At 42.0% G+C, this 13995-nt stretch overlaps 1 protein-coding gene across 1 annotated transcript in view; it reads left to right on the top strand.

Moving 5' to 3' along the window:
- LOC144494658 (doublesex- and mab-3-related transcription factor 1-like) overlaps window positions 1-13995 on the top strand; it is a 142823-nt gene that overhangs the window by 106619 nt on the left and 22209 nt on the right. Inside the window, 1 exon segment of the mRNA XM_078213862.1 lies at window positions 878-1052. Within this exon segment, the coding sequence (XP_078069988.1) occupies window positions 878-1052 (175 nt within the window).

Below are 13995 nucleotides of genomic sequence, written 5' to 3'. Positions count from 1 at the left end.
ATATCAGAATTCTTTTTGTGCTTTGCAGGCTCATATATAGCATAGGCTATCTACAGCTTCCCTCTACTGTGTCCAAATAGCAAGCAGAATGTTATGTTCGCCTGTGGACAGATTTGCAAGGGTGGGTGGGAGGGTGGCCTGTAAAAATTCCGTGGGTGCCTTACCTCCCCACCCGACCTAGTCATGACTTAACAGGTGGCGGGAAAGCTCCAGACAGTCCTCACGTCCTAAATGACCACTTCCTGACTGGCCCCTTTTTCCATCAGAGGCCTGACACCCCTCGCCATCCTTCCAGTAAAGACCCAAGCAGGCATACCCACTCCTAGGACAAGCGAGTTGGCTGGCAGATCTCTGAAGCAGGTCATCCTGGACAGTTGACCAATTATCAGAGCGTTGAAGGTCTACGGAGCAACCCACCTGAGCGGGGGCAAGTTTAAACCAACTTTATTGGCACTGGAGCGTGAAACCTTGCCACCCGTAAAATCCTGCCTCATGCGTCTAAACTCTACTCTCAAAAGTGGGGGAGTGTTCTGCTAACCTTTTGCATACTGATCCACAGGGGGAGCTCCTCAGTCATTTACTAATTGTATACCTCAATGTGCTGATGTATATCCAGTTTGAATTATATTTTTCTCCACTCACTAATTATACTATGAAAGTAGATGCAAGTAAAAAGGCAGCTTTTCCAACTTCATACCCCGAATTATTAAACAGCATAATATAGCTTCACTGTGTGTCTAATTATCATTTTGTCCCAATGGGTTGGCTCATACTTGGGTAAATTGCCATAAATAAACAAAATGCCAAACACTGCAAGCACCTTGCTATTGTTCTGCACAAAGGATTTATAGGTGAATAATGTTTTTTTTTGTTACAGCAAATGAAAACTCCAGAGAACCGGTTTTCGGGCCACAATGTGACACCACAATACAGGATGCATTCTTACTACTCTGCAGCCTCATACCTGGGTCAAGGCCTAAGCACAGCTGCTTGTGTTCCTCAGCTGTTTACTCTGGAAGATGGTTCCTCTTTCTCAGATGTAAAATCCAATGGTAGGTTAAAGTTTTTTTTTCGCTCCGTTCTATTACTAAAACTTCATTGTGTTAAAAAAGGCAGATTACTCAGCGTACATTCCTTTCAAAGTCAACTTATTTGCAATGCACATAAAGTCCTCCTTTGGAGTGGATGAATTGCATGCTCATGAAGGTGGATAGAATTGGGCAATAGAACATTTTTCCTTCCTTAATTGAATGTCAGCATCAGGCACTCCGGAGATCGTACATAGCAAAGGCCATATACAGGATAAATTTTCCTCTACTCTGTCCAAAGAACGTGTTAATTATGGCCTCAAAGTGTACTCCCCACTGCACCAGTGCAACCTTTTCTATTTCCCATATCTTCTTATGCAATTTTTTTTTAGCGTGTCTCCCTTTACCTTTAAATGTTTTTAGATGCTATTTTCCTTTTTACTGTGAAAAATTAAGGGAAGTATCAAAATACCGCAGTTACAATGTCTATTAATTTTTCCACGAGTAGTTTATTATTCTATTAGCTTGCATCTCAAAACATTAGAACATGGTTAGCCGAGGCTAAAGGTCCATGACAAAATAAACAAGAAATGAAAAAAATGTATCAGTTCACCATTCTCGCATCTGAAACAAGACTTTTATATATAAATGCAAAAGGGGTACTACAGATCTTTAATAAAGAGGGAAAATACTGAAAGTGCAGAGCGGTTAGTCAGCATATGAAAGTGAGGTGTGCCCAACAGTTCAAATGTAGTTCTTCACCAAAATTTCGGTCCGAACTGAATGCTCGGTGTCTTTGTTTAATAAACATTAAACATTTAATCATTTTAAAATAGCCGATAGGAACTAAATGAAACACTTTCCTCTCCCATTTTTCCTTATTCTGTCCTTATCCCTCTTTTATTGCACAATTTGCACCTATATTATTGTCAGTTCATTGCTTGTGCATTCATTCTGCACATTAGCAACACTGCCACTTTAAAAAATCTCGAACTGTGGCTTTGTGGTTGAATTCTGTTGAGCCGTGGCTGTCCTAGAATGAGGGACATGATTGCAGTAACCAGGGTTCCTTTGTCATTGGATTCCTTGGGATGATCTTGGATTCCCCTGGTAGGCAGCTTGCAGCCTGAGGTTAATCAAAGAATCCATAGAATCCCTACAGTGCAGAACGGGGCTATTAGACCCACAAGTCTGCACCGACTCTCTACCCAGGCCCCATCCCTATAACCCCACGTATTTACCCACTAATCCCCTAACCCACACATCCTGAGACACTAAATGGCAATTTAGTATGGCCAATCAACCTAACCTGCACATCTTTGGACTGTGGGAGGAAACTGGAGCACTTGGAAGAAACCCACGCAGACACGGGGAGAATGTGCAAACTCGATACAGACAGTCACCCAAAGCTGGAATTGAACCCGAGTTCCTGGCGATATGAGGCAGCAATGCTAACTCCTGCTATCGTGCCACCAGGCGAAAAACTAGTTACCATGTTGGTATCTGTTTTCTACCACTAGAGGAATGCTTATTTACTTAAGTTGTGCAGGAAGAAACGAGATTGGCCACTAATGTATGTAGAGTGAGAACAAATTAGCTTACTGAGTGAGAGAGATACTGTAAGGAGACTCGGAGAGAAAGCGATATGTCCTTTATCCTTGTTTCTTCAGTGGCAGTGTTTAAAGATAAGTTCTTCATCACGGCAGGACAGATTCTAAAGTATGGGATTGCATGATCTGTGGATGCCCTTACAGTCTCTCTGAGCAGTTGTCAGTTGAACAAAATTATGGCAAAATGTTGGGCTTGAGACTGCCAAAAGCTTGTTAGAATATTTATAGCTAGCAGAGAGAGAGCTTTCATTCCACGTTGCAAAAGACTAATTGTCCACAATTTTTGTAGACCTCCCACTCCAATAATGTTTTTTCTGCAAACACATTGCAACTAATTTGCTGCCTATCAATATGGTGCAGTACGTATCTGTTCAGAGATTTAATGGAATTATACCCTTGAGAATATATTCATCATTCCAGTGCATTTTAGAGTAGTCCTGTCAGAAATCCGTGATTTAGAGTGAAGGAATGGGAATTCTTGCTGCCCGCAAACAATCCAGCAAACAGAAACCTCAACCCAATTTAGTTCCCACCGTTGGAACGGTTCTCCAGAATTTGCCGAGGCTTGTTACGTTTTCCAAATTAGATTTTAAAATGTGCATACAGCTTTACCTGCATCTCAGTTGCTGCTGAACTGTGAGCTCCTCAAGTGTAGAATCTATTTTCCGCCATGTGTTATATATGTAACCTGCAGGTGGTATGCTCTACACTGTAGAGGAATAAACACTGTATAACCTAAAGATATAATTTAGACTCCTTCCAAATGATGAGAGGATAAAGGCCGAGTGTAGCACTAACTCTTACAGAACAGAAGTACAAGTCTTAGTCCTCCGTCTGTTCTGAGTTTGCTGATCTCAGCTGTAGTAATGCTCAGGTGCAACAACTTTCGCTTAGCTGACTTAGAGTCCTTGAACCAGAGGCGGAGAATAGTAGCCTGTGTTCTGCTTCTCATTGCTATCCAGTAGCTTCTGCTGGCGGTGCACATATATTTGCGTGTATATGTGAAGATTGCATTGGATTAATGATGCTACTCATGGATAAATAGTTTAATGGCACTCATTGTCTCAACGCATATATTGGACTATTGAGAAAGTTACCAGAGAGCTATCAGTGTCTCTTGAACTATCTCCAAAAAGAGGCAGAATTTTCAGGAAGGAAACAACATAAATGGTACTCCCATTTACTTGTAAACTAAATTCTCCCAGTTTTGAAACCAAAGTGCCATTACTGTCACAAATGTCCACAAGTACTATTTTTCCCATTAGCACATCATTGGAAACTGCATGGTCACTGCTAACCCTCTGGTGTGTCCCTGGCATCCAAGATTACTAAGGGCCTAGGGAGGGGATATAAATTTTAAATATTTTTGGCAATGCCTTTGTAGAGTGATTGACTGTATGAACAGAATTGCCATTCAACATTCTGGGGCATTTCAAAAAAAACTTTCATTGCTGGGTGGTGACCATGTCATGGCACAGCCGCCATTTGTCTCCCAACTTAGCCAGGATAGTTGTCCCAGCTGTGTTGGCAACTTCCCAAGATATTTAATTGCACTTTATTCCCAAGAAAGACAGGGAACAGACAAGGGGCAGGTAGGATGTTCAGTCCCCAGGATGGTTCCTGCTGAATTTGGGCTCTGCACATGTTACATCAGTTACAATATTGCACACTAATTGTTAATGGGAGGAAGAAAGTCAAGGACTAGATCAGCAGACATCTGGTACTGATCACAGAGGAATGCAAAACTGTCAATTATCAATCACGAAAACTAACTGCACAAGAGATGATTTGTGTGACAGGACGACATTAAGCTGTTTCGATTCCCTTTAACCGTGTTTCTAGTTTGATTTCATTTATTTGAGGATGCATGCCTGTAAAAAAAAAGCTTTACTGTTAGCACTGAGAGTCTCCTGTCTCATGTAATGCACTGGGAGGTATTTTAGCACACTATTGTTTCATTTCTGGTATCTGGCTTTAAATCAGCCCAGGCTGATGGGATGAAGGTCTCCTCTCTCTGTTGGCTGTAAGGATCCCATGTGAAATTAATCTAAGCAGTCTCAATTTAGTCCCTAGTGGGTATGGACCCACAACACAAAACTGCTCTTAATTTGATATTAATTGGCGATCTTACTCAGAGAGACTGGTGTATGGGAAATGGAAATATTGCACTGGTGCAGTCGGGAGTGCTCTCCTGAGGTTAGGATTAAGGCGCTTTGTTGGAGCAAAGTAAAGGGAGCTTTACTGTGCAGCTGTTGTTGCTGTGCCTGACCTGGGAGTTCTTTATGCTGATACTGGGTAACTGAACAGGGAAAGTTTTCCATTGCCCCAACACTACCATTTCTTGATGAGGACTAAAATTCATCGAAAAAAAAAATCTGCAGCGATTAAAACAGTTGTTGGCATCAATACACCAAGCTCAGAATCCTCTCTCATGACACTATTGACAACATCCAGAAGCCCTGACCACCCTTCGGGAATGCCACTCAAGGCAAGCTGCTGAGTGTCTCTGGAGACAGGAACCTCTGAGTCCCTGAAGGTAAAGCTTCTTGATAATGATCTTGTCACATTTTCTCTACTGAAAGTGCTCAGTTATCACTGTTAATATCAATATAATGTTCCAGTAAAGGAATGGCAACATTATGTTGGCAGTACTATATGAGCCGTACAAACACTGTTTAGTTTGCTTACCAGATTCGCCAAAGGAATACGAGTGTGAGGACTTCTCAGCCTGAAACTGTTCCATCACCAGAGGTAATGTCAGGGAATACATTACAAATAATAAAAGATTCTTCTATCCGTTTTTTGTAGTCAACCTTTTTGTTCATCATTTTATTTGTTGCTGTTTTTTATGGAGAAAACCTATAGATTCTATCTAAAACATGTTCAAAATGCCAGATTAATTTCTCAAGAAGGTAATTGTATGAACAATTTCTGCATATGGTTTAAAAAGGTGGAAAAGTCAGACTAATAGACACAGCTGCATAGATTCATCTGGAACTTTCAACACCTTCCAGGTCTAGTGGAGGAGAGGTTTAGGTCACCTATCTCCAAACTGAGACAGTAGCAACATACTTGGAGGAACTGCAGTGAAAGGACATGTCACTTCCAGCTCACCCTTTCCTTCTCATTCAGCCAAGCGGTGAGATGAATACTAACCGGTAACTAATCTCTATAACATCTGGGCATCAGTCAAATTCTTAACTCTGTTTATTACAATGGAGCCTAGCTGTAAGAAAATGTGATAGAATTATAGTAAATGGATTAGATCCAAATTGGTTGAGTTAATTTACTCACCATTATAACATGATTACCAATTATTTTTACATTTCAGTTAAGTGTGTGTGAGAGAAACTGTTGCTTCATATAGCAAAAATTTGAAGATTGAACAGCTGGAAGCTAGGGCCCCGCTCCCTAATACAGTGGTTAATGTTACAGCTCAGTATCTTTATAAGTGAGATTGAGATATAGTTTACTGACGTGATGGATTCTGGCTTTGAGTCTATTTACCAAGTACAGCTTTTCTGAACTCTGATATTTGTACAACCAGCTAATACTAAGTGTTATAGGTGTAAATATATGAATGAAGAGGTGAGTGCATGGATGTCAATGTACACTAGAGTGATACTGCAATGTATTCTGTCAAATTACCAAAGATATAATTGGTACAATATCTGCAAAGTTTTTGCAGGTAAGTAGGACAATTGTTTTGAGTTATTTCAGGAAATTAGAATATGTGCAGGAACTGCTTCTGCAATTGTACTTACTTTGAAGCATAGCCATCGTGTTATCATTCATTTTAATTGTCCTTTGTATCTGACCACAGTGAAGAAGGCACTGCCAGCAGATTTCCAGCTTCCTCTCTCTTTCAACCAGTGCAAGTAAATTTAAAGAAGGGCTAACAGATGCTAGAACCATAGAATTCCTACAGTGCATAAAGAGGCCATTTGGCCCAGCAAGTCTACACAAACTCTCGGAAAGAGCATTCCATCCATTAAAAAAACTCCTAGATTAAAATAAAAGAACCTTAGTGAAACCAGGTTCCGACTTAAAGATCTTATCCTGTGAACTATATATTTTGGTTAGTAATAAGTTCTGTTGCAGTGAGTATGAATGTTGGACTTAGTACATACATAATCTGGGCAGAATTCTCCCAGGCCCCTGCCGGCGGATTTGATGGTGGGCATGAAGGCAGAATATGGTGGGAGGCCCAAATATCGGGTTCATACCAGTGTAAATTTACAGTGGGATCTTCTGCTGGTGTCCGCCATGATGGTTGTTAAACCTGCCAGGGGCCGGCTTGAACCTCACTTGCTTCCCGTTAATCGGACGTGGATGAAAGCCAGAACCCCGCGCCAGATTCTCTGCGCTACCAGCAGCAAAACATGCTGGCGTGAAACCCGTTCGGGACTCACCTGAACAACCTCTGGGACTGCCTCAGGAGTTCAGAATGGAGGCCGCCCACAATCCTGGACCTTGAAACACCACACAGTGGGTCAATGGTGCATCTGCAGGTGAACCTTCCAAATTAGCTGCCCTGAAGGGGATCCATCTTCCAGCCTCAGAATGTTCCTGAAGATCCATCTTCATTCTCAGGAGATCCATCTTCCGGTCTCAGAGTGCTCCTGGAGATTTATCTTCATTTTCAAGAGGTCCACCTTTCTTCAAGAGTGGGTCAGTGATGTTGTTTGCCTTTTCAATATGGCACCCAGCACACAGTGGTGGACTTCACACCATCCAGGCCTACCCACCACTAAATATGGTGTGCAGAATGAATGAGGTTGGAGCCAGAGGATTTGGCGTGTTTTCCTGCCTGCCTCCACAGTGGGGAACACTCTATGTTCTGACCACAGTCTCAAATTGGGAGACTTCTGCCCACGGTCTTCTATCTCCAGGCTGCAGTCATGGATAAAATGGCACAACAAAAAATAGTTCTGATTGCATAGCTAGAATCTGGTGACCACAACTACTTATGTGCAGTCACAAAAGTGAACGTTGTAATTTCTCGCTGGCAAGGAACTTAATTTGGAAGGGGAGCTTAATTCCAGCAAGGTGAGCTTTTTGAAGAGCATGCATGAGATTCTAATGTGTGCAAAAGGGCTTCCTGACATTGTTGGAAAGCTCCTTCTGCTTTTAAAGTTCTAAGAACTTAATTGCTGAAGTTCATCCTGCTGGGAAAATGAATTTTAGCCCCCGCCAGGTTACGTTTCCCTGCCTGCCAAGCTTCCTGTTGCTGGCGGACTGGAAGATTCCACCCACTAACTGGGTAAAACTGTGGCAAATGGAGTTTAATGTGCAAAGTGTGAGATCTTCCATTTTGGACCTGGGATAGCCAAATTTAATTTTTTAATAGTGGGAAACCAGGAGCTGTCAGAGCTTTGACAAAGGGTCATCTGGACTTGAAACATCAGCTCTTTTCTCTCCTTACAGATGCTACCAGACCTGCTGAGATTTTCCAGCGTTTTCTCTTTTGGTCTCAGGAACAATGTTTTGGTTTTGGATTCAGTTTATATAGGGTCAAATTATGAAGTCAGGTTTATAAGCTTGCCTTATGTTCCCTTAGGTTTCAAAGGTTATTGGGTGATCCAAGAGGGCAATTAAAATGTTACATGCATTTAATAGGGTATACACAGATAAGCTATTTCAACAATAACAACTTTTATTTATGTCGTGCCTTTAACGTAGTAAAATCCCTATGATGCTTCGCAGGATGTTATAAAACAAAATTTGACAGAGAGCCACAAGAGGTGATATTAGGACAGAAGGCCAGAAGCTCTATCCGAGATTTAGGTTTTATGGAGCATCTTAAATGAGAAGGTGGTTGAGAGGCAGGGAGGTTTTATTTTTGGCATAAGGTCCATAGCTTAGGCCCGAGGCAGCTGAAGGCATGGCTGCCAATGATGGGGGGATTAGGGACCAGAATTAGAGGGTTGCAGGGCTGGAAGAGGTTACAAACAGGGAGGGCGGGATGAGGTTGTAAAGGAATTTAAAGATGAGTGAGAAGAATTTTAAAATTGAGATGTTGCCACATTGAAAACAAATGTGGGTCAGCAACCATTGGAGAGATTGGTGAATGGAACTTTGTGCGAGTTAGATTATGGCGGCATTGTTTCGGATGAGTTCAAGGCTGGCCTGGAGAGCATTGGAATAGTCAAGTTTAGATGTACTAAGCATGGGTGAGGGTTTCAGGACCAAATGGGTTGAATCAGGAGTGGAGTCAGGCAGTGTTACAGGGAAATAAGTAGGTAGTCTTGGTGAAGGAACAGATATGGGTTTACAATTTCATCTTGGGGTCAAATACGAGACCAAGGCCTTGGCTGGCCTGTTTCAGGCTCAGACAGTGGCTAGGGAGAGAGGTTGAGTTGCTGACTGGGGAATGGAGTTTGTGGTAGGGTGCAAAGATAGGGCTTCACTCTTTAATATTTTATTTCCTCTGCTGGGGCAGCCTGCAACAAGGAGGCGCAGGCTTAAAATTGGAGCTAGGACATTCTGCAGTGAAATCAGAAAACATTTTTCACACAAAGACCAATGGAAATTGGGAACATTCTCAAAAGGTTGGCTTAAGGGGTGGGGGAGGGGTGTGATTTCAAGACTGAAATTGTTAGGTTTTGTTAGGTAAGGGTATCAAAAGCAATGGATCAAAAACAGGTAGTGGAGTTGGGTATAGATCAACCATAACCTAATTTAATTGGTAAAGGAGGCTCGGGGGGCTGTTTCTATGTTCTTCCTGTGAAATGCCAAAATAATTATACAGTGTTCCTCGTTCATGGGCTAAATGGGAAATAAAAAAGCAAAAGACCAGAAAAGATCATTGTACTCCGACTGGTTCCAGTGAATCCCATTTTGCATCCTTTATTTTCTGCAGGGACAAGGCAGAGCCCAACTACCATAGGCATATTGTCCAATCCATATTAAAATCCAGTTTAAATAAATTGTAAAACTTGTGTTGTTTTTATATTTAAATTGTGTCTCTGAGAAACACTTTGTGACATTTTCCTGTATTAAATGCACTGAATAACTGCAGTTATTTTTGTTTGATGTAGAACGGTATGCAGGGTAACTGCACAGCAGGCTATGTAGCTCAGTGATAGACTTACAAAAGAGGCTCTACATGTTTACCACTATGCTGTAGAAAGCAGTGAAGTCTTCATTTATCAATGTTGCGGGGGTTGAAGTGAAAACATCAATATATTTAATCTGTCAAATATCAGACACCTTGATGTATTGAACGATCTAAATATCAGAGCTTTGATAGGATGAATTGTGGTATATTATTGAATTCACATTACTGAAAAATAACCAGAGGGTATACATTTTGTAAGAAAAACTCATTATGCTAAGATTAACTATGTAAACTGTTCTAACATGTTTAAAATGTGTATGCAACACTGTGCAGTAACAGCATATTTGGTGTTTATTGGAGCTGGGCTAAATAGCATGCATTTACACCATAAAACAGTTGGGGGAAATATATCAATATCAGTGAAGACTGCCATGCTAGGTTCATAGGTAGGCCCCAATGGCTCTGTCTGCATGGGAATCAAGGTAGGTCTGCAGAGCATTGCTGGAATGGGCACTATATGAACAGGTTTCTCCCCAGTGTTTACATCACAGGAACAGACTATTTGGCTAACAGGTCCATGGCAGTGTTTATACTCCTCATAAGCCTCCTCCCACTACTGCATTTCACCTCATGTGTATTTCTGGCTTTCTCGTAAATGTACCTTTGCTCGTCACTAGAACTACTCCTTCTGGTAATAAACTCTAATTTTAATCATCCCCCATCCCCCCCGGCTGGCGACTGTGACTGCCCCGGAGCCCAGTGAGCATTGATTGACTGCAGGCAGGACTTCCGTCTCTTGCTTGGCAGAAAGTCCTGCTCCAAGAGCTGCTGGTCAATCTGATTGGCTAGCAGCTCTCCGATCCCTGCAGCGACAGCGCTGCAGTGGACAGAAGAGGAAGCTCAAGAAGATGTTGGAGACTAAATCTAGAGGTTGGGTGGGAAATGGCAGAGCCACCACCTTTGCACAACATTCCAACCAATGGGCCAAATGTAGTTGGATCGAGGTATTCTGCAGATTCCACCAGTGAGATTTTTACCTGCATCCTTTAGCTCAAATTTAATTTCTATTGCAATGTGCTGGAAATATGAGCTTGTATCAACACGCCCGAGGGCAACAGGGCATCTAGGAGCTTTGTGAATGGCAGAACTAACTGATCATCTTCACCAATGGGATTTAAGAATTGAGAAAGAAAATGGACCAATGGAGCAGGCAGGCAAACTGGAGACAAATCAGACCCAGAAAGAAAAATGGAATAAAAGCAAACAGCTGAGTAGTGTGATTCACAGTAAGAAGTTTAACAACACCAGGTTAAAGTCCAACAGGTTTATTTGGTAGCAAAAGCCACACAGTTTGCTACCAAATAAACCTGTTGGACTTTAACCTGGTGTTGTTAAACTTCTTACTGTGTTTACCCCAGTCCAACGCCGGCATCTCCACATCATGACTACCATAGTGTGATTCAACCAGCGAGTTTTGGAGCTTCATGGCTTTACATGGCTTATAAAGATGGTCAACACCAGCACCAAAGTCATCCTCAGCAACCCCAAGCTATTGGACAAAGGAGAAGGAAACTCCAGGAAGACTATTGCTTAGGTAAATTACTTTATCATTTTTTTTTATTCATTCGTGGGACATAGGTGCCGCTGACTGGTCAGCATTTATTGCCTATCCCTAGTTGCCCTTGAGAAGGTGGTGATGAGCTGTCTTCCTGAAATGCTGCATGTTGTGAGTTGACCCACAATGTCGTTAGGGAGGGAATTCCAGGATTTTGACCCAGTGACTGCGAAGGAATGGCGATCTCTTTCCAAGTCAGGATGGTGAGTGGCTTGGAGGGGAACTTGCAGGTGATGCTGTTCCCATGTATCTACTACCCTTGCCCTTGTCCTTCTAGATGGAAGTGGTCCTGGGTTTGGAAAAAGGATCTTTGGTGAATTGCTGCAGTGCATCTTGTAGATAGTATACACTGCTGCTACTGAGTGTCAGTGGTGGAAGGAATGGATGTTTGTGAATGTGGTGACAATCAAGTTGGCTGCTTAGTCCTGGATGGTGTCCAACTTCTTGAGTGTTATTGGAGCTGCACCCATCCAGGCAAGTAGGGAGTATTCCATCACATTCCTGACTTGTGTACTTCTAGGTGCCGAATTTGACTGTTATCGTTTACCTTTGATTTTGCATCCTTCTAGTTTTGCTGATTCAGTTGCCACATTATCAGAGTACTTCCCACACACCACCTTTCCGAGCAACTTGGCTTTTTAGCTGTTTGCCACTGCAAACTTCATCAATGGCAGCTGAAATTTTCACGTTTCTTTTGCTTCCCCTTTTCTCTCTTGTTTTTTGGGGCTGGTTGCATGTACTGCAGCAATGCCTCATGTTCATGCTGCATCCCCATTGTTGCAGTTGGTGAGGATTGCTGTAGTATACAGATTAAAACAAATACAGCTCAGAATGCTACAGATTTGTTCTTTTGATCCTTAGCCTGGCTTTGCTTTTGCATGTCTGCGATGCAAGCATTAAGCTATGTAACCAGAAAACAAGTGCTTTGATACATTAGGATTTTCCATTAATATTTTAAAGTTAAATCCAATATAATTAGAATTTCAGGTCCTAAAGGAAACTAAGACATAAATGCATTGAGATTTTCGATACTATAAACTATATGGTTAAAGAGGATGGGGTATGAAGGATGAATACTATTGCATATAATTTGTGTAGTAAGTAAAGTGTGACCATTGCCCCATTTACTAAGCTTACCGTTAAGTTGAATAACCTTCAGAGCTGAAGCTCTGTCCTTCTGTTGGTTGTTGTCTTTGAAAATTGCATCCAGAATTAGTGAGCAGGAACAGTTAAGATTTACAAACAATGATGGAGCTTGTCATGCTTCTTTCACAATTCATCATCTGGGCACAGTGGCAGGGCGGTGAAGTGTTCTTCATAAAACCAGCCCAGTGTGAAATACGCCTCACTGGAGTCTATACTGCTCTAAAACTCCTTGGCAGTCTTCACTGTAAATTCGCATTGCCACCTGACATTACAGTATATCATTAAGGAACGCAGGACTTGAATCTGTGCATGAGTGCAGTTGACATAACGCTGAACTGCTCAAAGCTGCGTTAGGGTGAAGTCGTTACCACCATCTCGATGTTACTTAGGGCACTTCTGAACCGTAGAATATCTCAGAATTAACACAAAACTTTTTCAAATTTTTGAAATGAATTGCATGGTCAGATGTTGTTTATGCATTTATGTATTCATCTTTGGATGTAGCTGTTCTTTTGTTTGAATATGTGTGGTTCTGTATTGTGACAGAATTGTGTACATGTCATATTCAAATCTATGTTCAGTTACAAAATACCGGCATATTATTCGAAAACAGAAGCAAAATACTGTGGTTGCTGGAGATCTGCAATAAAAGCAGAAAGTGTTTCTAGTACTTTCTGTGATATATTATTCTGTACGACCCTGACCTTCTGACCCCCAATTCTCTCTGTCACTAAGACCACCTACTGCTACCTATCCTAACATCACCTGTTTCAGCTTCTGCTTATATTGTCTGCTGCTGAAATCCTCATCTATTCCTCTGTTGCAGTCCAATTGCTCTGTTGGCTGGCCTCTCACTTTACACCTTCAGGAAACCTGTTCTCATCCAAGACTCTGCTGCTTATATCCCAACTTGCGCGAATTCCCATTCATTCATCATTCCTGTCCTTGCTGGCTTACATTGGTTCCCGATGCACATTGTTTAAGGAACTTGAGACCGGCAAGTTGGTTTGCGCTGACTTGCCAGCCTAAATTTGGACCTCATTTAAATTGCATGAGGCCAACAAACTGGACGCTGTGAAAAGAATTTAAATTCTGACTCACTTTGATGCTGGCCCTTGGGAGAAGAGGAAACTTTGGGTGGAAGGAAGGTGGGGGTTAGCAGCCAGATTTGATGCTGCAATGGGGCTGATTGGGGTGGGGTGGTTTGAAGAAGCACTTTGCACTGCTCCACGTTCAGAAAAACATTTTTAAAATATATGATCAGCAGCAAACACTTTAACATCATGTGTAGACCAGCAGCAGCTGTGTTCCACGCCACCCAGTTTAACATTGTAAACATCAAATGGGTATCAGTGTTGTAAAGGGTCTAACGCCTGCATTGGGCACTGACTTTCCTTTAGTCGTCCAAGCATTTTGTCATGCAAAGTTCACATTTAACGATGCTTAAGCATTGTAGCTTGAAAAGATAGTGGAGCGCCCAGGGTGGGATAGGGAAGCTCTCAGTCTGAAACTGGTCTACATCTGGAGCAGGAAGCA

Source organism: Mustelus asterias, chromosome 6 (genome assembly GCF_964213995.1).
Source record: "Mustelus asterias chromosome 6, sMusAst1.hap1.1, whole genome shotgun sequence".
Taxonomy (NCBI): Eukaryota; Metazoa; Chordata; class Chondrichthyes; order Carcharhiniformes; family Triakidae; genus Mustelus; species Mustelus asterias.
Note: the sequence above shows the minus strand (reverse complement) of the source record. Positions and strands in the feature narration are given on the sequence as shown.